This window comes from Geotrypetes seraphini, chromosome 9 (genome assembly GCF_902459505.1).
Source record: "Geotrypetes seraphini chromosome 9, aGeoSer1.1, whole genome shotgun sequence".
NCBI lineage: Eukaryota > Metazoa > Chordata > Amphibia > Gymnophiona > Dermophiidae > Geotrypetes > Geotrypetes seraphini.
This window is the reverse complement of record NC_047092.1, coordinates 53505764-53527910: the sequence shown is the minus strand read 5'-3', so window position 1 is coordinate 53527910 and position 22147 is coordinate 53505764. Positions and strand designations below refer to the sequence as shown.

At 40.6% G+C, this 22147-nt stretch overlaps 1 protein-coding gene across 4 annotated transcripts in view; it reads left to right on the top strand.

The window, feature by feature from the left end:
• MDFIC (MyoD family inhibitor domain containing) overlaps positions 1–22147 on the top strand; it is a 211497-nt gene that overhangs the window by 85506 nt on the left and 103844 nt on the right. For all 4 annotated transcript variants that reach the window (XM_033958287.1, XM_033958284.1, XM_033958286.1 and 1 more), the window contains exon 4: positions 15208–15324. In XM_033958287.1, coding sequence (XP_033814178.1) covers positions 15208–15324 — 117 coding nt within the window. The remainder of the gene's footprint in view (positions 1–15207; positions 15325–22147) is intronic.

Sequence of the window (22147 nt, the reverse complement as noted above, 5' to 3'; positions counted from 1 at the left end):
GAGAGGTGGTAGCCATGGTATTTAATCCTGATTGGATTTACGTCAGGGGTGTCCAACCTTTTGGCTTTCCTGGGCCCCATTGGCCGAAAAAAAGTTTCTGGGGCTGTGCAAACGCTGCAGCAAGTCAGAGGAGGGAGCCGGCAAGACGGTAAACACCCGGGGACAGCATTACCCTCGACTGGGACCACACAAAATACTTCACGGGGCCGCAGGTTTGACACTCTTGATTTACGCCATGTCATGTACTCGGTCGATAGCATTGAGGCCAGGTCCATGAGTTTAGATCAATAGCTATAGAGCAGTGGTCTCAAACTCAAACCCTTTGCGGGGCCACATTTTGGATTTGTAGGTACTTGGAGGGCCTAAAAAAAATAGTTAATGTCTTATTAAAGAAATGACAATTTTGCAAGAGGTAAAACTCTTTATAGTTTATAAATCTTTCCTTTTGGCTAAGTCTTAACAATATTGTAATTTATAGCTAAAGAGACATATGATCAAGAAACTGTTTTATTATACTTTTGTGATTATGATAAACATACTGAGGGCCGCAAAATAGTACCTGGCGGGCCACGAGTTTGAGACCACTTCTGTAGAGGGAGAGGGAATGTCTGTAATTGGGCTATTGACGTGAGTAGGATAGAAGGCATTTGTAGCGATCAGCACCTTGTTACTGGCAGTGTGCTGTTAGGTTAGATTGCTGTTAGGGTTTATTCCCTAAGGTTTCAGTGTAGGAATGCTGTGGTTTGGGAACAAATCTGTTTTTACTTCTTTTCGGAAAGGTAGGAGGTCTTCTATAGGTCGAATGTCTGGGAGGAGCTGGTTCCATAGTTTTGCCACAGTGTGGGAAAAGGAACGTTTCCAGGTGGTTACCATGTGGAGCTGGTACACTGGTGGAATGCACAGTTGACGTTCGTGGTGTGGTCTGGTCAGATGGTAGATGGGGAGTTTTTCAGTTATGTATTGGGGGGGGGGGGGGTTGTCTTATTGCAGAAGCGCTTGAAGGCGATAGTTAATTGTTTGAAGATGATCTGTTTCCCTATGGGTAACCAGTGTGCTTCAGTTAGTGCTGGGATGGTGGGATCAAAGGGACCAAGGTTTTTTTTTATGACACCTACTGTCACCTAAGTCAATTTAGGCGTTGCTAGGCATGATTCTACAAATGGCACCTATGTTTGATTGACATGCAGTACCAAGTTAGGTGCAGTTTATAGAATCTGGCCCAAATTGTCCTCCATTGATAATATATTATACTCATGCCACATGGGTATTAATAATTAATCTGAAGATAGCAGGTAAATAGGCTGTCACTTACTTGTGTCTTGAGAACTGGCTTTCTGTCCTCAGTTCTGCGAAACTATCAACCTACCAAAGGCTATCTAAGAATTCATATCACAACATTCTTATAGTAAGACACATTGTGACCAGTCAGACGCAAGGCCTGCCAAGGTCCCATTCAAACCAAGCAAAAAAGTAAAAGTAAAATCCAGGAAAGCAAATTTCAGGATTTTCGAGGATGTTAGTTTGAGAAATAATGCCACTGACCACCAGAAGGAGCCAGATATTTCTGAAGAAGAAGGTAGTGAGATTTGTACAAACCACCACCAGGGGAGCTCTAGAGGCCCCTGGAGATCTGCTGACACACCTAGAACAGGGCACGCCCCTAGACTAGATAAGCCAGCACTGGCATTCAGACCAGGAAGCCGGTTAGGGAGGAAGTTTAAGCCTTGCCTCCCTAGGGATCCTCCTGAGCCAAACAGGGGCAACAGGCCACAACCCATGGAGCTGACTCAGGCTGAACAGACTGAAGATGTGCCCCACATGAATGAAGAGCCTATGGACTTCCAAGAGGCTTGGGCTGGCTGTGAATGCAATTTTCCTGAACCAATGCAGGTGGACTTGGCTTTAAGCCACAAACAGTGAGTGAGGTTCTTTTGGAACTGTTTGTGTGCTGTTTTTTTTTTCTTTCTCTTTTTTTTTTTTTTAACTTTTTATTTATAGAATTTTCATTCTTTCAATACATGAATCACATATTATAAAATGTATAATAAAATATATATGTATGTACAAATTCATATCATAGATATTCATCCCTTTCCCCTATTAATTGTTTTTCCATTTTTCTTTCATATTAATATCTATATTTCCCACCCTAACCCTATATTACTATTATCAATGTGTTAAGATATCTGATCTCTAGAATAATTAGTCAATGGATCCCATATTTTCTTAAAATTTTTAATATTTCCTTGTTGTAAAGCCAAAATTTTCTCCATTTTGTAAATGTGACATACCGAGTTCCACCAGAATGTATAATTTAGTTTGGTAAAATCTTTCCAATTTTGTGTGATTTGCTGCATGGCAACTCCTGTCAATATTAAAAGTAATTTATTATTATTTGCTGATATTGGACTCTGTGTTCTCATTGCAGTACCGAATAATATGGTATCATATGAGAGTCCTACGTGATTTTCTAGTAATATATTTATTTGGGGCCAAATTAAATTCCAAAAAGCTTTTATACAGGGACAAAAAAAAATTAAATGATCCAATGTCCCTACTTCTATTTTACAATGCCAACATCTATTAGATCTAGTATTATCTATCTTTTGCAAGCGCGTCGGGGTCCATAACACTCTATGTAATAAAAATAACCATGTTTGACTCATAGATGCTGACTTTGTTAATCTTAATCTCCAGGACCAGAATTTTGGCCATTGAGATGCAGAAATTGTCTGTCCAATCTCAATGCTCCAAATATCCCTAAGTCCAGTTTTCTTTTTTTTATTTAGAAATCCATTTATTAATTTATACCATTTTGCGGCTTGGTGACCCAAGAAATCCGTCTGGAAACATAAAACTTGCAAACTATATTGAGTATTGAGAATTTTCCATTCAGGGAACCCTACCTGAATGGCTTGCTTCAATTGCATCCATTTAAAAAATTGTGTTTTATTTAGTCTAAATTTATTTTGCAATTGTGAAAAACTAAGCAAGGAACCTTCTGATATGACGTCATTTAATGTTCTTATTCCTGCAGTTATCCATTGTTTCCAGACGATTTTAAATCCGCCAATTCTGATCCTGGAGTTTACCCATATTGATTGATTTAGGGATTTAGCAATTGGTTCTGGTGTCAGATTATTTATGTATCTTAATGTTTTCCAAGTATCTAATAAGATTCTGTGTTCTTTGTATCTTATAGGCATTGATATAGAAATTAAGTGTTCTGGATTTAAAGGGAACAGGAGCCGCCATTCTAAATACAGCCAATCTGGTACATTTTCTAAGAGATCTGGGAGGATCCAATACATACCCTGTCTTAAAATATAGGCTTGATGATACCTATAAAAATTTGGAAAATTTACCCCCCCTTCTATAATTGGTCTTTGTAATGATACTAAAGCGATTCTTGGTCTTTTCCCACACCAAACAAATTTTGTAAGAATATTGTTAAGTTTTTTATAAAATGACCCCTGAAAAAATATTGGAATCATACTCATTTGGTAACAAACCACAGGCAATATCATCATTTTAATTGTTTGAATTCTTCCCCACCAAGAAAGATGTAATGGATTCCATTGCTCACACATTTCTGTTATTTTTTTCAATAAAAGTTTTTCATTCTCTTTGACTGTGTCTTCAATTGTATTTTTGATCATAATTCCTAAGTATTTTATTCCATCCTCTTTCCAAATAAATGAATATGGATCAAATAATCCTTTGGTACAATGAACATTAATTGGGAGGATTTCAGATTTATTCCAATTAATTTTATATCCAGAAAATGTACCGTATTTTTCTATTAAATTAAGCATACATGGAATAGTAATTTCCGGTTCTCTTAAATATAATAATATATCATCTGCATATGCAGATAATTTAAATTCAAAACTGGTAAATGAGATTCCCTTTATTTCCCTAGTTTTTTTTATTGCAATTAATAAAGGTTCTAGGACAACATCAAAAAGTAATGGAGACAAAGGGCATCCTTGTCTAACTCCCCTATGCAAGTTGAATTTAGTTGATAAATTATTGTTAATATATAATCTTGCTCCAGGAGAGCTATACAATGTCTGAATCATTTTAATAAAACCGGATCCTATACCAAACCAATGTAAAGCTTGATATATAAAATTCCATTCCACTCTATCAAAAGCTTTTTCTGCATCTAAAGAAATTAAAAAAACTGGATCATTTATATTTTTTGCTAAATTTAATGAGTGGAATGCAAGTCTAGTATTGTCTGATGAATGTCTTTTAGCAATAAATCCTGTTTGATGTACATCAATAATGAAAGGAAGAGCTTTTGCCAATCTTAATGCTAATACTTTAGCCATTAATTTATTATCCACATTTAATAATGAAATAGGCCTGTAATTTGAAACCAGAGTAGGATCTTTGTTTGGTTTTGGTAAGACTATAATTATCGATTCTGCCATAGTACCAGATATATTTTCATTCTTTATTTGATATTGAAACAAATTTAACAGATATGGTAATATGATATTTTGGAATGATTTATAAAATTCAACAGTATTTCTCTTGAATGTTGGTTTTGAGAGAAGGCTTGGAGAGAGTGGGGAGAGGTTTTGCTTCCACCTTGGGAGGGAATTTGAAAGCCTATCTGAAGGCCTTTGTTTTGGCAAAACCTATTGCTCTCTCCTGTTCCTGGCAGACATCTTCTGTTGCCAGAGGCTTTTCTTGATTTTCTTTTCTGACTGAGAATTGAGGAAACTTGTATGCTGAACTTTATTTTTGGATTTGATAAAATACCTGCTTTGAAGCAGGCAATGCTAGCTCTCTGTTGAGCTGGGATCTCAGGAGCTAATTGAGACTTAATAAGCATAAGAAGAAAGTTTGAACCTGATTGTGCATTGCTTTATTTTCTTGCTCATTTTGGCAGTTTTTTATTTTTTTTTTTCTTTCTTCTTGAATGTGGTGAGGAACCCTGACTAATGTTATAAAGTTTGAAGAATTACTTACCTGCTTTAAAGAATTGAGTAAAATGAACTATTTCTTTAAACTCCCTTACTGTTGGGACTTTATTCTTGAGTGGAGTTGATTTTGATTGCTGCTGAAAGTCCGGTCCTGCAGGGTGACTCCCTGTTGGGTCACACGCTGGTGTATTGTTGGTGGCTGCTTTCAGGATTGTTCCGGATCCCTGATTTAGGCTATAAGGCCGGCCACAACATGCAAGGTAACATTTTGGCTTTGCCTTTCTGTCTCTATTCACTTGCTTAAAATTCCTCACGTTAAAGACACCAGTAAAGGGGGCTAGGCTATCTCCTGGAAATAGAGATATGTTTCTTGAAAAAGTGGGGTTGATACTCAGCGGGCGTTAAGTGGGCGGGTGCGATTCCTGCCCAGTTAAATCTCATTGACTGGATGCTGATAAAATATTCGACGGCATGTAACTAGATAGAGCTACTGAATATTATGGATGGGCATTTGATTGCAAAGATACGGGAAATGTCATTGCATGTCATTATCAAATGACGATGCAGAAAACCTACAAAAATTAATGTTTAGCATTTGTTGAAAATAGTGCACACTTTTTCAAGAGAATGCACATTATTTCCAAAGAGAGCACTCATTGCATATTTATTTATTCCATTTTTTTGTACAGTTCTCCCAGGGGAGCTCAGAACGGTTTACATGAATTTATTCAGGTATACAAGTATTTTTTTTTCCCTGTCTGTCCTGGTGGACTCACAATCTATCAAATGTATCTGGGGCAATGGGGGAATTAAGTGACTTGCCCAGGGTCACAAGATGGGTTTGAACGCACAAACACAGAGTGTTGAAGCTGTAGCTTTAACTGCTGCACCATATTCTCCCCGCAACCATTTTGCTTGCCTGTACAGAGAGAATGTGTCCCCTTTGCACATAGGAATTGTTAGTCGAGTGATTTAAGTGAAAAGGAAGCTCTCCTGCTCATTTATATCGCTTCCAGCTTCTTAAGAGGGGATATTCAGCAGCCCTTAGCTGGCTTAACTTCAGACCGCCCAACTAAAAAGTGGGCATGTCAGTGGCGGCACTGGGGGCGGCACTGGAGAGGAGCCACAGTGTTGGGAGTGTTGGCATATTCAGTGCTGGATTCCACTTAGCTAAGTAGCCTAGTTTAGGAGCGGTGACTTAGTAAAGAGGGGACAGACCACTCTAGGTGCCATCTTCACTGGGGGTGCTGATGCCGGTGCCTCTTCTCTTATCCATGCCCCACGTACCTCTTCAAATGTTTGCCGGTGTGAGCAGCATCTTCCACTTGCTGCTTGTGCTGGTGTTGGCTCCCTTCTGACGTCACTTCCTTGTCATGGGACCTGGATGTGACTTCAGAAGGGAGCCAATGCCAGTGTGAGCAACAGGTGGAAGATGCTGCTTGTGCTGGCAAACATTTCAAGAAGTACGGGGGGTGGGGGTGCCCAAGCAGCGGGGAAGAGTATGGGGTGCACAGAACGTTGATTCCGGGTGCCAACCTCCCTCACTCAACCACAGTTTAGGAGAGCTGAAAAAGTGTCCTAAACTAAGCCACTTGGCTATGTGGGTGCTGGCACTGAATATCAGGCTGGCACCTGCATAACTATTTATTAAAAAAGAACCCCTCCTGAGCCCTATAGGACTACTCTAATCCCCCCTTTCCCCCTGTGATGTGCCATCCCTCCCCTCCACCCTTGAATGAACCCACTGCTCTCTCCCTTTCCTCCGATGTCCAGATAGATCCTCTTGGGCCTACCTGTGTACCTGGTGGCCCAGTAGGAATCTTCAGGCAGAGGACCACAGCCTCCTCGCTCCTGCCCCCTCTTGATTGCCTTTCAAAATGACAACCATGATTCCCTCGGGGGGAAGACGAGATTGCACATCTGCACCTGAAGAATCCCCATAGGCCCGGGGTAGGGTTGCCAGATTTCCTCTTTAGAAAAAGAGGAAGCCTGGCCCTGCTCTATTCTACCCCCAGTCCTGCCCAGTTGCGCCTCCAGTTTCGCAGCGAGAGGCTTGTCCAGTATTCAGTCAGCTGGCTTCTCTCCTCCTTAGGTGGTTTAAGTTAAGGGGAAAGGTTAATCTGTTGGCTGGGTTAGAGGGCAGAGGGGAGTACGGGACAATCAAGCCATTGTGACATCACTGATGAGGTTGGCTCTTTTTAGGGGGAAGAGGATACAGGGAAGGAAGGTGGGACAGTGTTCAGAGCCTGGCAGGGTGGGAGGCTTGGGTTACAGCCTGGTAGGGAATGGGACTGAGTTCAGGACAGGGAGGGAAGGGGGCTGGGGGCAGAACTTGGCAGGGAGGGGGGCTGAGTGCAGAACCTGGCAGGGCAAGACACTTGAATATTAAGCCGCCTGACTTATATTCAAGTCAACCATTTTTCCTCCTTTTTGGGGGGAAAATGGGGGTCTCGACTTATATTCGGAACAACTTATATTTGAGTATATACGGTAATAAAAATATATAGTAACTACAGTAGAATCTCAGCTAACTGGTACTCAGTTAACCGGCACTCTCAACCATTGGCAAAAAATTACCGCTGGGAAAAAAGTCCCTTAAAGCACCAGTGGCAACGGTCCTGAGGCGCAAACATTCTCCCGCCCTCAAGCCTCAAAAAAGTAGAAGTGGTGGCAGTCCTGAACCATGAACCCCCCTCCTTGCCCTGAAGCACCAGCATGGTAGAAGTTCTGAACCCCCCCAGCCCCAAAGCAGCAGAAGCAGGTGATGGTCCAGAGCTGCAAACCACCTCACTCCCTCCCTCGCATCAGAGGAAAGGCACTGCCAGGGCTGGCCATGAGCAGTCTGTTTTGAGTGCTGTTTCCTGCTGACCGGCTGTCACTTTGGGTAAGGGAGGGAGGGAGCAAGAAAGTTCATAGCTGAGGACCGAGGCCTGCTTTTGCTGCTTCAGGACTTGAGAGGGGGGGGGGGGATTTGAAGCTCAGTACCTCTGCAGTGCTGGTGCTTCAGGGAGAGAGGGAATTGAGATCTGGCCGACACTCCTTGTACAGTACGGTATTATACAGTAACTCTCAGGCAACCAGAAAAACAGTTATCTGGCATCCACCAATCCCCATGGGTGCCGGATAACTATATATCTGCCACCAAGGACCATTAGGCTCTTATTCAGACTGCAGAAGATTACTGGTCTTTCACTGTTCATGGTAATACCAGAAATTCAATGCCAGCGCCTTATCTGGCCACTGGCATTGAATTTCCAGTCTATTTTTGGGCAGCTAAGGCATAACTGGCTGTACTAATACTCAGTGGTTAGCTGGCTAAGTCTCAATTGCCAAAGATACAAGGGGGGTGCTGAAAAGTTATTGGCCTAACTAAGAAGAAAATCACCTGGATATGGTTCAATCAATGATCTGACACAATGTCAAAAGGTTTCTGTAAATTAGCACATAATGAAATAAGAAAACACTTTTTTTTAGTTACAGTGGCAAAATAACGCCCAGAATTTAGGAATTTGGTTGGATGGGCTGAAAACCTTTCAGCACTCCCTCATATACCACTCTTTTTGGTGGTTGTCTTTGGCCGCCAAACTTAGCTGACGAGCCACTGGATATTTTTTTTTATTAAACATCAATTGCACAATTTTTAAACTTGACCCTACTTTTGTTGCATCATCCTTTTTTTTTTTTTTTTTAATTGCTGAGGAAGTCATAGGACTGCGAAATTCTTCTTTGGATAGGCTGGACTGTTTTTATAAGGCCACTACAATCTCGCTGGCCCATGGTCATGCACTGAGTCACAAGAAATTTGACACAGAGATTTGTAAAAAAAGACATCTGCAGACTTCTGGAATTACTATGAGATTCCCACACACTAAGCAGCTGTGTGTGAGGAACATCTCTTCAGGGACACAGTGTTCTTTATACATTGCACTTTTTTTTTCTTGTATGAGCATTTTAGCTTTGAATTTGAGCATAATTTAACCGTAGCAACTGCAGTAGCAGCTGCTTACCAATACAATGAATTATAAAGGTATCTATGATCTGAATGTGTCATACTGAACTCACGTTGCATTCTGGTTTTGCCTAGGTGTCTTTCCATTTAAATATTGCATAAAAAATATTTGTGGTTTCAGAAATGTATTGGGTCTCCAATGCGCAAACTACAGTGGAAATGAAGAAAACCAGCACGCTCTCATCAAATGACCATAGGGAAAAGGAACAGTGAGAATGACCATGCAGGTAAATCAGGATGACTGCCGAAGGACATTTATTGGGATCCAAACAAAGAGGTGCATGAATAAGGGTCCCAGCATAGGCCGTATTTTGGCTATGAAGCCTTTTTCACGAATCCTATTATATAACCAGGCAAAGCTTGTAAATGCAAAAAATCTATATAAACCAGGTGCACTTAACAGATCTTCGCTCAGCAGTACTGCAGCGACATAAATAACAGTCAAAACTGTTTCTGTCGCTGCAGCAATACTGACCAAGGATCCATAAATGCACTTGGTTTATTTGAATTTTTTGAACTTACAAGCTTTGCCTGGCTATATAATAGGACTCCTGAAGAAGACTTTATAGCTGAAACACGGCCCGTGTTGGGTCTGTTATTCACAAGAAACAGGAAACACTACCTTCGTATATAGGGGACGATCTCTTTGCCTTAGAGATCCGGTGCTTCTTCGCTGCTGTCACGAGCTCGACTGTTCCAACCCCAGTTGCTCACCTTGTGTTCCGGGTGGGGAGTTGAGCTGATCAGCAGCACAGCAAGAAGGACTCCTGAGGCAGGCCCTTGAATACTGATTAGTCACCTTGTTGTTTGTTCTCTGGGTTTATACATGTACCTCTTTGTTTGGATCCCAATAAAAGTCCTTCGGCAGTCATCCTGGTTTACCTGCGTGGTCATTCTCACGGTTCCTGTTCCCATTAGAAATTTATTTCCTCAAAACATAAAATACATTACAGAAGTTTAAAAAAAAAAACCCAAAGTACTTCAAATACAAATTATGTCTTCTTTTAATATGATTGAACACACTAAAACATGTTTACCCCCAATTGTATAATCTTGTGTGTGTGTACACACAGGTTATAGAACACTGCCAGCTATGCACATAACTTAATTTTTGAATTAGGCCCTAATTGGTGTTAATAATCAATAATTTACAAAAATGGAGTTAATTGGTGCTAATTGACACTAATTTGAAGTTCTGCACATAAGTGCATTTAGTCGGTATTCTTCAACATTAGCATGTAAATTCTTTAGTGCATAACTACTAGGGAGTGTGGACATGAAAGGGACATGAGTGGGTCAGGTGCATGCCCAGCACCTATGCACTAATCTCTGAGTTCTATATAGTACGTCAAAATTTAGGCACATATCCCAGATCTGTGTACAAATAATTAGTTAATGAGCTATTAACAATCAATAACTGGCGTGCATTGGCACTCATTTGGGTTTACCCGCAGATCTGTCCTGTGCCCTGTTCTATAAAATGTGCAGCTAAATTTTATAGCAAGCAACTGAAAAAGAGGTGGGGTCATGGGAAGGGCATGAATGGGTCAGGGACATGTTAAACTGCTAACGCGGCTTCGTAAAAGGAGCCCATAGAGTTTAAAACTTCCACTCATCTCACTTAGTTCTTTTCAAGTTTGCATAATTCATCTAATAGATTGAGTAATACATTTGCATTGCAGTTTCCCCCTTTTAGAGGTACAGTATACATTTTAAATGTCAATTTAATTCTTCTTTTACATATGCTGCTATTGTTATTTGGAATAATTTACCTATACAAATAAGGACAGAAGTTAGGCCATTTAAGCTCATCTATGGCCACTTCAAGGTGAAGCCATGCCCACCCCCAGCCTTGGGCAAGCTTAAGTATCCCAACACATCTCCCTCAACTGTGACAAATGCTTAAAATGTAGGAGGCTTGCTTCGAGGTTTGTTTGGTTTTTTTTAAAATAAAATGTGCATCCCATTTGGTTGCTAGACAGTGGTATGATGCTTATCGCTCTCTTATAGAATCTGCCCCACAGTGCTTACTCATCCTGGTGCATAACCTTAGGTGACCTATAGAAAATTTCCCCCATGGGCCTGATTCTATATATAGTGCCAATATCTAGTTTGCCCAACCATGCCAGCTAATATCCCCTCCTCTCCCTAAGAGATTCACATAACTTGTCCCAAGCTTTCTTGAATTCAGATGCACTTTTCATCTCCACCATCGCCACTGGAAGGCTGTCTCAAACATTCACCACCCTTTTGGTGAAAAAGTATTTTCTGAGGTTACTTCTGAACCTATCCCCTTTCACCTTCATCCTATGCCCCCTCATTCCAGAGCTTCCCCTCAATTGAGACGTTCCTCATATGCATTTATGCCATGTAAGTATTTAAACATGTCTATTATGTCTCCCCTCTCTTGTGATTCCTCCAAAGTATACATATTGAGAACTTAAGTATTTACCCTTGTTCCTTATAATGAAGACCACTGACCATTTTAATAGCCATCTTCTGGATCAATTCCATTCTGTGTATATATTTTTGAAGGTATGGTCTCCAGAATTGTACACAATATTCTAAATGAAGTCTCACTAGAGTCCTATACAGGGGCATCAATACCTCCTTTTTCCTACTGGCTATTCCTCTTCATATGTACTCAAGCATCCTTCTATCTTTTGCCATCACCTTTTCAACCTGTTTGGCCACCTTAAGATCATCACATATTATCATACCCAAGTCCCATTCCTTTTTAATGCACAAAAGTTCTTCAACCGTAAACTGGATCATTCCCTCAGAATTTTACAGCCCAAATACATAACCTTGCATTTCGTAGCATTAAATCTTAGCTGCTAAATTCTGGACCGTTCCTCATGCAATCCACATCATCAGGGGTGTCTACTCTATTGCATATTTTAGCATTATCCATAAAAAGGCAAATCTTGCCAGACAGCCTTTCAGCAATATCGATTACAAAAATATTAAAAAGAGCAGGCCTAAGAACTGAACCTTGCGGCACAATACTGTTTACATCCCTTTCCTCAGAGTGATCTCCATTGACTACTACCTCTATTGCCTTCTACTCAACCAGTTCATGACCCAGCCCATCACTTTGGGGCCCATCCCGAGGCCTGGCACTCAGTTTATTTATTAGACACCTCTGAAGAACAATGTTTAAGGCTTTGTAAACATCTGAATACATCACATCTAGCACATTCCACTTCTCTAGCCACCCAGTCAAAGAAATGTATTAGATTTGTCTGACAAGACCTGCCTCTAGTGAATGCATGTTGCCTCAGATCCTGTAATCCATTAGATTCCAGAAACGTCACTAGTTTCTGTTTTAAAAGCATTTTCAAATTTTATGTTTCAAGTTTATTAAAAGTTTGTTATACTGCCTAGACAGGTTCCAGATGGTTTACAATCATAGAAAGATAATAATAATAAAAAAAAAAAAACCATTAAAAAATACATAATTGATTGGACATGAATCAAATTATTCATTTACTACAGAACTCAGACATACTGGCCTATAGTTCCTTACCTCCTACTTACTTCTACTTTTGTGGAGAGGGACCACATCTGCCCTTCTCCAGTTCTCCGATACCACTCCTACTCTAGAGAAGCATTGAAAAGGTCAGCCAGTGGAGCTGCCAGAACATCCTTAAATTCTTTCAGTAGCCTTGAATGTACACCATATACAGAATTTGGGGGGTATGTGTCTTCTCTGTGGTGGAGATGACTGAGTATGGTAAAATACACCAACTGGGCTTAAATTTTCCTGGAATGTACCAACCATTGTGTGGTTGATTGACTTGTGGTCATCTTTTCTATTGATTGTTTTGAACTGAACCAAATTGAACGAATTGTCATTCATATAAATATTGTTGTTTAGTAACTAAAGATTGGATAGAGGTTTTGTTTAAACAATTTTAACTATTTCCATTTATCATTGCCTTCCCAAGAGTTGCATCTGTTAACCACCAGTATTCAACATACTTGAACACTGTCAGGGCTAGAATACTAGGTCTTAAGTTTAGATATTTTGTGCATTTCATTCACTCTCTTGGCAGAGTTTTTAACTCCTGTAATGAATATTTGAAATTGTTAAGGCCACAATTTACCACATTAAAAAACTCATATTTGTGTAACACAATAAAGTAATCATGATAGGAGAAGGGAGAAGGGTTTCTTTATTTTGTGGGCTTCAAGCAGGAACAGAGCTCCACCTGTTTATTATGTTGTATAGGCCCTGGCACCAGCCCTACACTCCAGCCCTGCCATATTTTGCTCTTTCTGACAGGAAGTGTTCAGAAGGGGAGGAACAGCATAGCACTTGAATGTGGGTCTATGCTGGCTGTGGTCCCCACCCTGTACTGCTTTCCTCCTTCTGGTGGCTATGGTGACGGCAGGCCCAGTAGAGAGGAGAGCAGTCAGGGAAGGGAGAGATAGTATGCTGGAAATGGAAGGGGGCTCTGAAACCCTAGCTTTGGTCCTGTTTACATCTCTTTCTAATTTCAGTTCAACAGAAATATTTTGATCTATTTCTAGTGTAAAACATTTAGGGATTTATATCCTTTCAGCTGTGTCCTAAACAGGATGTCGGGTCCAAGAATAAAAAGTATGCTAAATGCTGCACCTTAAAAAACAGAATTCTGTTTTTTTCCCACTGACATTCCTTATGACCCTTAACAAATTATTAAAATTTTCATTGCCTCATGTATAAAAACTTAGATCATAAGTCCCCTTGGGCAGGGAAATGTCTACTCTACCTGAATATAACTCTCCATGAGCTCAGATTTGGAAAGTCAAGTCATTAAAAGGGTCCTTTGTCAACAATTATCACATATTTTCTGCTGTGCAGTCCATATTATGCAGTAGGCCTTGTGGCAAATGATCCACTGCAATTGTTAGTAAATTAATGCTTACATCTAAAATCAAACTGGCTGATATTCAAAGCCATTTAAGTGGGCAGGAACCTAAATCGCCTTTTGCTGCCTAACCCCTGATATTCCACAGCTCTAAAGCAAGGGCAGGTTAGGGGCTACATTATTGGAAAGTTAACCCCCATCTATATTGCCCAAGGTGATGGACACTATCTGCTTTATCCAACACTGCTCCTAGCTGTCACATTGAAGCCTTTGCTAGTGAGGTCCCCGCATCAAAAAATCATTTCTACTATCTTTTTTTTTATTTATTGCACTATAATCATTTTCTTATTTTTCCCTTTACCTTTCAAATCTTGATGCCTTGGATCTGTGCCAGAAAAACAACTGTCTTGTATTTTGTAAACATGTTAAACTGGTTATTTTCCCAGACTTTTGACTACTGCTCTCTTTAAATACCTGTCAAGCTATATGAATTTTAAGAGGCTTTAGTTGCCAGCTACAATATTATTTGAATTTAGGATACATGAGAGGTAGTTAGGTCTGAATAGGCACTACATTGAAAATTTTTTTTTTTAGCAGAAAATGATGGAATTAGGGGGCTGAAGGAGATTAAATTTGATCAATTGAAGATTCTTGGTTTTTAATCTAATGGGGATTGGGTTGTGGCTGTCGGATAGGGATGGATGAGTAGTAATTATTTATGGCTTGAGTGTTAAGTCTTAACATATGCTTAGCTTGCGGAAAAGGCATAATTACCATAACATGCTTCCATGTGCTAAGTGCACATTAATGAATTTTTGAAAATATATTTTCAAAGTGAGTGTGCCATAGGTGGGGAATGGGCATGCCTCTGTTAACTACCTAGCATGTTCCGATCAGTGCGTGGTAATTGAGTAACACGTAGTTAACGCAGGAGCACTTAGCATCTCCTAAACAGGAGGCAATGAGTGTGCCTGCATTAATTTTTTAATTTTTTTTGTTTTGCAGATCTGATGAGCTAAGGGAAAAATTAGTGTGGGAACTTACAAAAGCAAAAAAATAAAAAGCCCTTTTTTGATGGCAGCACTAAAAATGGGCTTAGCACACAGGAAAGTCCCTTGTCAAAACACCAATTTTCTAATGTCTTTTAGTAAAAGGACCGCTTAGTCATCTTTTTTGGTAATGACTTAGGAAGGAATTAATTTCATATTATGATTGTCCACCAATTGTATGTTCCCTGAGTTTTAACGATGGAGTAAATGATTGAAATATTGATGAGTTTCATTTCTCAGTTTTTGCTTCTTTGGAAAGGCTTCCTTACAGCCTTTACAGAACATGCACTTCTTTGATAGGCTGTGGAACCTCTACAGGAAAATAAAATGGTGCATTTTTTTCCCTTTTGTTTCAGAAAAATGTGACAAAGAAAATACATCTGTAGAGGAGAGAGAGACAATACAGTCCTCTAGGAGTCAAAGTGTACACGACCAGTCCATGTGTTGGCATTGCACTAGTGACCTCATCAAAAGTAAGCATTCCCAGAATAAATTGATGTCCTTCAGTCTTGATTTGCTAATGTAATCAGTGTACTGACTCTGACAGCATTATGCATGTGTCAAATACAATAGTTTTGCAGCTGAAATACATGTCAGAATTTCTTCTTTGGAATGATTCCTGTCTGCATCAATCAGTAAAAAGGTTGCAACCAACATATGGAAAGTATATTTGGAGGATTTTTTTTTATTATTATTACATTGTGGCAGTATGTTAAGGAATTCCTATGACAATTTATCATCTTTTGAGTCTTATTTGGTGTGATATATTTGGCTATGAGATTTAGTAGGGCAAGCATGTGTAGCAGACACGTTTGTTTCAGTGTGCAACCTTCTTATGTCCTGTCACCTTCAGTTTCTCAGTAGTTTATGCACTTAAAGTGGCAGAGAAGATGAGGCTCAAAGCCATTCTCTGTAGAATCAGCTCTTGCTTTTATTTACATTGCAAGAAGCAATATGCTTCCTGTTTGCCTAGTAGGAATGTTAAAGTAATGCTCAGCCCGTAGATGATCATGGAGATCTAATCAGGTATGTTAAGCAGGTAGTAATTTGAATATGGGGATCTTTTACTAAAGTGTGCTAATGTTTTGCACTTATTGGGCCAAATTCTATAAATAGTGTCAGTGCAGATAAAATTCAGCGCTTAATGCTATTCTGATTTAGCATGCCCAAAATTTAAGGCAGGCTGATGAACCAAATGCACATAACCTTTGAATTAACTATATAGAGGGTATACTACTTAGGCAGAAAGTGGCCTTAGTGTGCCCTTAAATGGGGTTTTCCTGAGTGCAAAGGCCATTTTTACAGTAACTGTAAAATGACAGATTGTCTACGCACCATGCCATGCCATGTTTGTCAAGTTATGTAAACTTGTAACCCGTTCTGAGCTCTACTGGGAGGATTGGATATAAAACCAAATAAATAAATAAATGACACTTTGAGATGAGCACTCTTTATGGAATAGTGCTGAGGGCCAGATTCCGTTAATGACGTCTACATTTGTAGAAGCCTAGATATGTCAATTGCACTAACAGAATCGTATCTAGCTATGCCTAAACGGTGCTTGGGTGCCTCTAGGTGTCCTTAAATTTAGGTGTCTCTATTTAGGCCAGGGTTTTCTTGGCTTAAATAGAAGCGCCTGCCTAGAGATGCCTAACTTAAAAAAATGCCCCAGATCTGCCCATAATCGTGCCTACTTGTTGGTAGGCACCTAGGAATAGAGAATCATGCCTATTGTCTAAGGTGCTTACCACCCAATTCATTTATTTTCCAATTATGAGCTTTAATTGAAGCCAATTAGGCCAATTTACTAATTAATGTAGGTGCCTACATTTTAGGTGAACTTCATAGGATCTGGAGAATTGTGTGTAATTTTTAAAATCTAGTGCATGGTAAGTAGAAAGCCTTTGTGGTAAATTCAGGGGTTATGTCCAGCATCTGACTTGCATTCACCGCATAGGGGAATCCTTTACTGCACAGCACCGCACTTCTGTGTTATCTGCCACTGCAGATAATGTTGTGTAGGCCCTTAAAAAAATTAATAATATCATATAGCAGTGCCGCAGTACACCCCACTCTTCCCCCGCCAACCTGATCCCCCTGGGACCTACTCGGGAAGCATCTTCAATAGCTCTGGGTTCTAGGTGGAGAATGATATGGGGACAAATTTGGCCTCACCGCTGTGAGATCTAACTACATCCATGTTCTGTCTCCATTAAGTTATTTCCTTGTCTCTGCTTTATCCCTGCAAGTTCTGTCTTCATCTGCACAAGCCTCAAACACTTATGATTTTAAAGTGATCGAGGCTTGTGAAGATGAGGACAGAATTTACAGGGATGGGATGGGATTGGAGCTAGATCCCATGGGGGCAGTGACAAATTTGTATCTAGTGGCCTAGTGGTTAGAGCTACAGCCTGAGCACCCTGAGATTCTGGGTTCAAATCCCATGCTGCTCCCTGTGACTCTGGGCAAGTTGCTCAATCCTCCATTGCCCCAGGTACATTATATAGATCGTGAGCCTACTGGGACAGATAGGGAAAATGCTTGAGTACCTGATTGTAACCTGCCTAGATAACCTTGTTAGGCAGTACATAAATATCTAAATAAAGAAATAAATCTCTATCCAGTACCTCTTGATGTAGTGAGAAGTGTAGCATTTCAGATGATGTCACTTTGGAACTCTTCACCTGTTCAATTATGATTGAATGGAAATGACAATATTTGGACTTTTGAAAACAGTTTATCAGCATATCTCTTTTGTAAAGTTGGCCTATCCAAGGATGTGGAAACTTCTTAGTTTTTTTTTTTTTTATGAAAAGCACTATAGCATATTGCTCTGTACTGGATCTATCTTATGATTGCAATTTTTGGATTTTCTCTAATATTATGATGGATGTTTCTAGATATGTGGGTCTGATTATATAAACAGTGCCTTAGTTGGGCATTGTAATTGAGGCTGCCTAGAGATACAAAATCCGCGCATAACCTAAATTCAATTATTTAGCATAAATGGTGTGGTAATTGATCACACCGTTGCAATTAATTGAATAATTGATTAAAAAATTGAAAATTAGGCATGGAATTCCATGTGGCGCCTAGCGTTGTCTAAGTGGAGGTGCCTAACAACACCTATCTGAAAAGTAGGCATGGTTAGAGGTGGAAAATAGGTGTGGTGACTTAGGCGTCACTAGGCATCTTGTAAAGTTAGGCACTGGTAAATTAGGCTTGGAAAATCCAGGCCTAATATATCTGCGTCCACCTCTAGGATGCCTAGCAATGCCTCAGCAAGCCTAGGTACCATTAGGCGTGATTCTAAAATGGCGCATAGTGGTTGATTGACAGCAGTGCTTACAATATAGGTACCGCTAGGCACCATTTATAGAATCAGGGCCTTGGTTCTTATGTTGTTAATAGAGAATGACCCAGGGACAATTTTTTCCCCATCCTCACAGGAACTCAATTTCCCCATCCCATTCCTGCAAGTTTTGTCGCTGTCCCTGTCCCTGCCCCATTCCCATAAGCTCTGCTTTAACTGCACAAGCCTTGGACACTTATGATTTTAAAGTGTTTGGGGCTTGTGCAGATGAGGAACGAGCTTGCAGGAATGGAGCAGGTACAGGAAAAGAACTTGCCGGGATGGTAAAACGAGGTCCCGCGAGTACAAGGAAACATTTGTCCCTGTGTCATTCTCTAGTTGTTAATCCACCTATTACTGAAAAGGTATTGGCGGATTATAAGACTGGAATTCAGTTGGCAGTTATGACTTCAAGCACGTGCTAACTGTCAAAGTCAGGTTTTTCACCCACCTGGTTCCTGCTCCCTACCTGTGTTAAGGAGTTAGTGGGGGATTTTGTCCTGCGCTGCTGTGGTCGGCATTAGCATGGGTCCATGCTAATGTGTGATGCTAGGTAAAACCCGTGCTAGGTCATTAACACAGCGTAGTTAAAAGGGTCCTTAAGAACCGGTTCCAAAGTTTTTTCTCTCTTATTGGGCTTGATTCATTGAACTTTTCCCCACAGACAAAGAATGGGGGGGGAAAAAAATTCAGAAATCAGGTCTTTTGTATCTAGGGGAAAAGACCTTAAACAATCAGCCCCTTAGAGCAGTGATTCCCAACCCTGTCTTGGAGGACCACCAGGCCAATCGGGTTTTCAGGCTATCCTTAATGAATATGCATGAGATAAATTTGCATATAGCGGAAGTGACAGGCATGCAAATATGCTCCATGCATATTCATTAGGGCTAGCCTGAAAACCCGATTGGCCTGGTGGTCCTCCAGGACAGGGTTGGGAACCACTGCCTTAGAGGTCATGTTACAAAGCTGTGGTAAGTGCTAGCACCCGCAGCTTCAAATGGCTTACATAGTAACATAATAGATGACGGCAGATAAAGACCCAAATGGTCCATCCAGTCTGCCCAACCTGAATCAATTTAAATTAAAATTTTTTTTTTCTTAGCTATTGCTGGGCAAGAATCCAAAGCTCTACACGGTACAGTGGGACGTGTTCAGGTGTCCCGCAGTAATTTTGTGATCTGTGCATGGAAACCACATGCTAAAAGGTTATTTTTTAATTTTAGCATCGAGGGAGGCGTGTCTGGGTGGAGAGAGATACAGAAGAAACAAATTCTAGATGAACTGCTCCAAAAACAAAATCTCTTTACTAAAACAATCACCTGACCTGGTCCACATTTCGCCCAGTCTCGGGGCTGTTTCAAGGGTATAATCCCAGAAGTCGGAAGGCTATAGGATTCATGAGCTCAACTATTTCATTTATTTATTTAGATTTCTATCCCGTCCTCCCATGAGCTCAGAACGGGTTACAAAAGCGCGCTCACAGTAGATTACAGTAGACACATAACAGTCAATGCAGCATGGACATAAATTGTTCTCACTGCTAACAGCAAAGAGAGGGAGACAATGAGAAGCAAAGCTATTTTAATATCTAAGGGACTGTTTTACTAAGGCCCCCTTTACGAAGCTGCGCTAGTCATTTTTATTGCCAGCCATGGTGATATTAGCTCCGACGCTCATAGGAATTCTATGAGCATTGGAGCTTTTATCGCCTTGGCTGGCGATAAAAAAGCCTATCTCAGCTTCATAAAAGGGGGAGTAAATACATTAAAAAATGGGCTTATCACATTTTAATGTAGGGCTTTCCCATGTGCTAAGTCTATATTTAACATGTCTATAAAATAAGGCTACTTCATGTTTTAATTTGCCGATTGTGCACTAATGTTTAAGGGGTACTAAATTGCCTTCAGTATTTCCTTGAACAGCACAGTGTATAACTGGGGTGCACTATATCACTGGTCGGAGAGATGTATGTATCTGTTTGAGATACATGTCTTGGCTGCCTACTGTATATTGCAAATACTTCCTAAAAAGGATGAATAAACCTTCACAAAAGATAAGCTAGATGTAATCATTGCTGAATGGGTCAAAGTTCCAAAAACTGGTACTGAATTTTGATTTTAGCAATAAACAAGAAATATTCCCTCCGATTGTGTGCATTAGATTTTACATTACTAGAACTGTATCTATATTTATATTATGGAGTTGATATGAATTCACAAGGATAAATATGATGATCTAATTCTACTGGCTGCCAGCTGCTCAGCTGTTGGTATGAATGTAAACGTCATATTTATACAAACATTGGAAAGGTCAAATTAGCATTTATACTTGCAACACGGAGCAAGTAAACTTCCCTCACTGGCAAACCCAGAGAAATATATTTCTGATTTGTAAAAGACTTCTGCCTGGACTGAACCAAGTGCATTGTGAACTGAAAATCAACTGCTGATTTGTAGATTGGACAGTAATATACTGTACATTTCAGTGACAGCATGTCAGTAGTCACTATTTTGTGGCAAATAAGTCTATATTGATTTAGTGATATAGCAGGCAATAGGATACCCGTTATATAATAGGTTACCAATCTCTAATAATCAAACAGGTTGGTGCTGGCAGTTTGGTGGTGGGTGAGTACCAATTAAGAACACAGGGACTGAGGAAACTGGATATTCAAGCAAAGATCTACTAGATTTAATCTATTACTGAACTTGATATTAAGATATGGATATTATAGACTGGATGTTGCATTAAAAATGAGATCTCATATACTGTATTTCCCCGTATATAGTCCGCCACAGTGTATAGGCTGCAAAAAATGCTTGTACATGTTTTAAAATTCTTAGATAAGCCTCCCCATGTTACAAGCCGCGGCTTAGCTAAGAGTTTTTAAACCACATAGGGGCGGCCTATACATCCCTCCCCCCATATACATCCCTCCCCCGGTAAATATCATACTTCCTCCGGCTGCCTCCTGCCATGTCGCGGCCGCGGTGCAGGGTAGGAGTGATCTTTTCAGCATCCAGGCGGCCCCGCGCTGCTTCCTCAATGCCTGCGTCAGTTTTTGCGAGACTCGCGAGTCCTGCGAGAACTGACGCAGGCATTGAGGAAGCAGCGCGGGGCTGGCTGGACGCTGAAAGATCGCGCCTGCCCTCACCGCGGCTGTGACAAGGCTGGAGGCCAGCGAGGGAGCTACATTATTTTAAAAGGTACGCGGCCTATATATGGGGAAATACGGTATGTTTGTTTATGTTTATTGGACACTTCTATATTGCTACTAATGACTGGGGAGTCAATTTAGAGTGTTTTGCATGAGCGTCAGTAATGGTGCTATATCTACCCTTCTACCCAATGGCATTCATCTACTCATTATGTTAAAAAATCAATGATGAAGAAAAGAAATAGAGGACAATTATATACTTAGGTACCTAGATGGACCTATTCTAAAAAGGGAAATAGGTGCCTACATTCCTTCACAGAATACTAGCTAATAGGGAAAATATGCGTGCATAACATAGGCAAGACCACTTAGGGCTAGATTCACTAAGCAAACCGATCGTGTACTGATCGGTTTGCGAGCCCTTTGCGACCCGATTTCCCTCTGACCTGATTCACTAACCTCTGTCCCGATCATCCTCCGATCCGCGCATGCAAATGAGGGGGATCGGTGTTCAAATGCAGACTGGAAACGATTTACTAAAATGAAAAAAGCAACACCGACTGGGCTGGCTGATCTAAAATAAACGACTGCTGAAGACCAGTCGCTGAGGTCCTTTCCGACTGCCTTCTGCTGTCCTGCTCTCTGTCCTGCTTCTCTGCCCCGATCTTGTGCTCTGCCCCGAATCTCTCCTGTCTGCTGCTCCGACTCGCCACCCTGCTATTGCGCCGAATCTCTCCTGCCTGCCACCCTGACTCTCCTGCCCTTCCCTGCACTGTGAGCCCAGGGG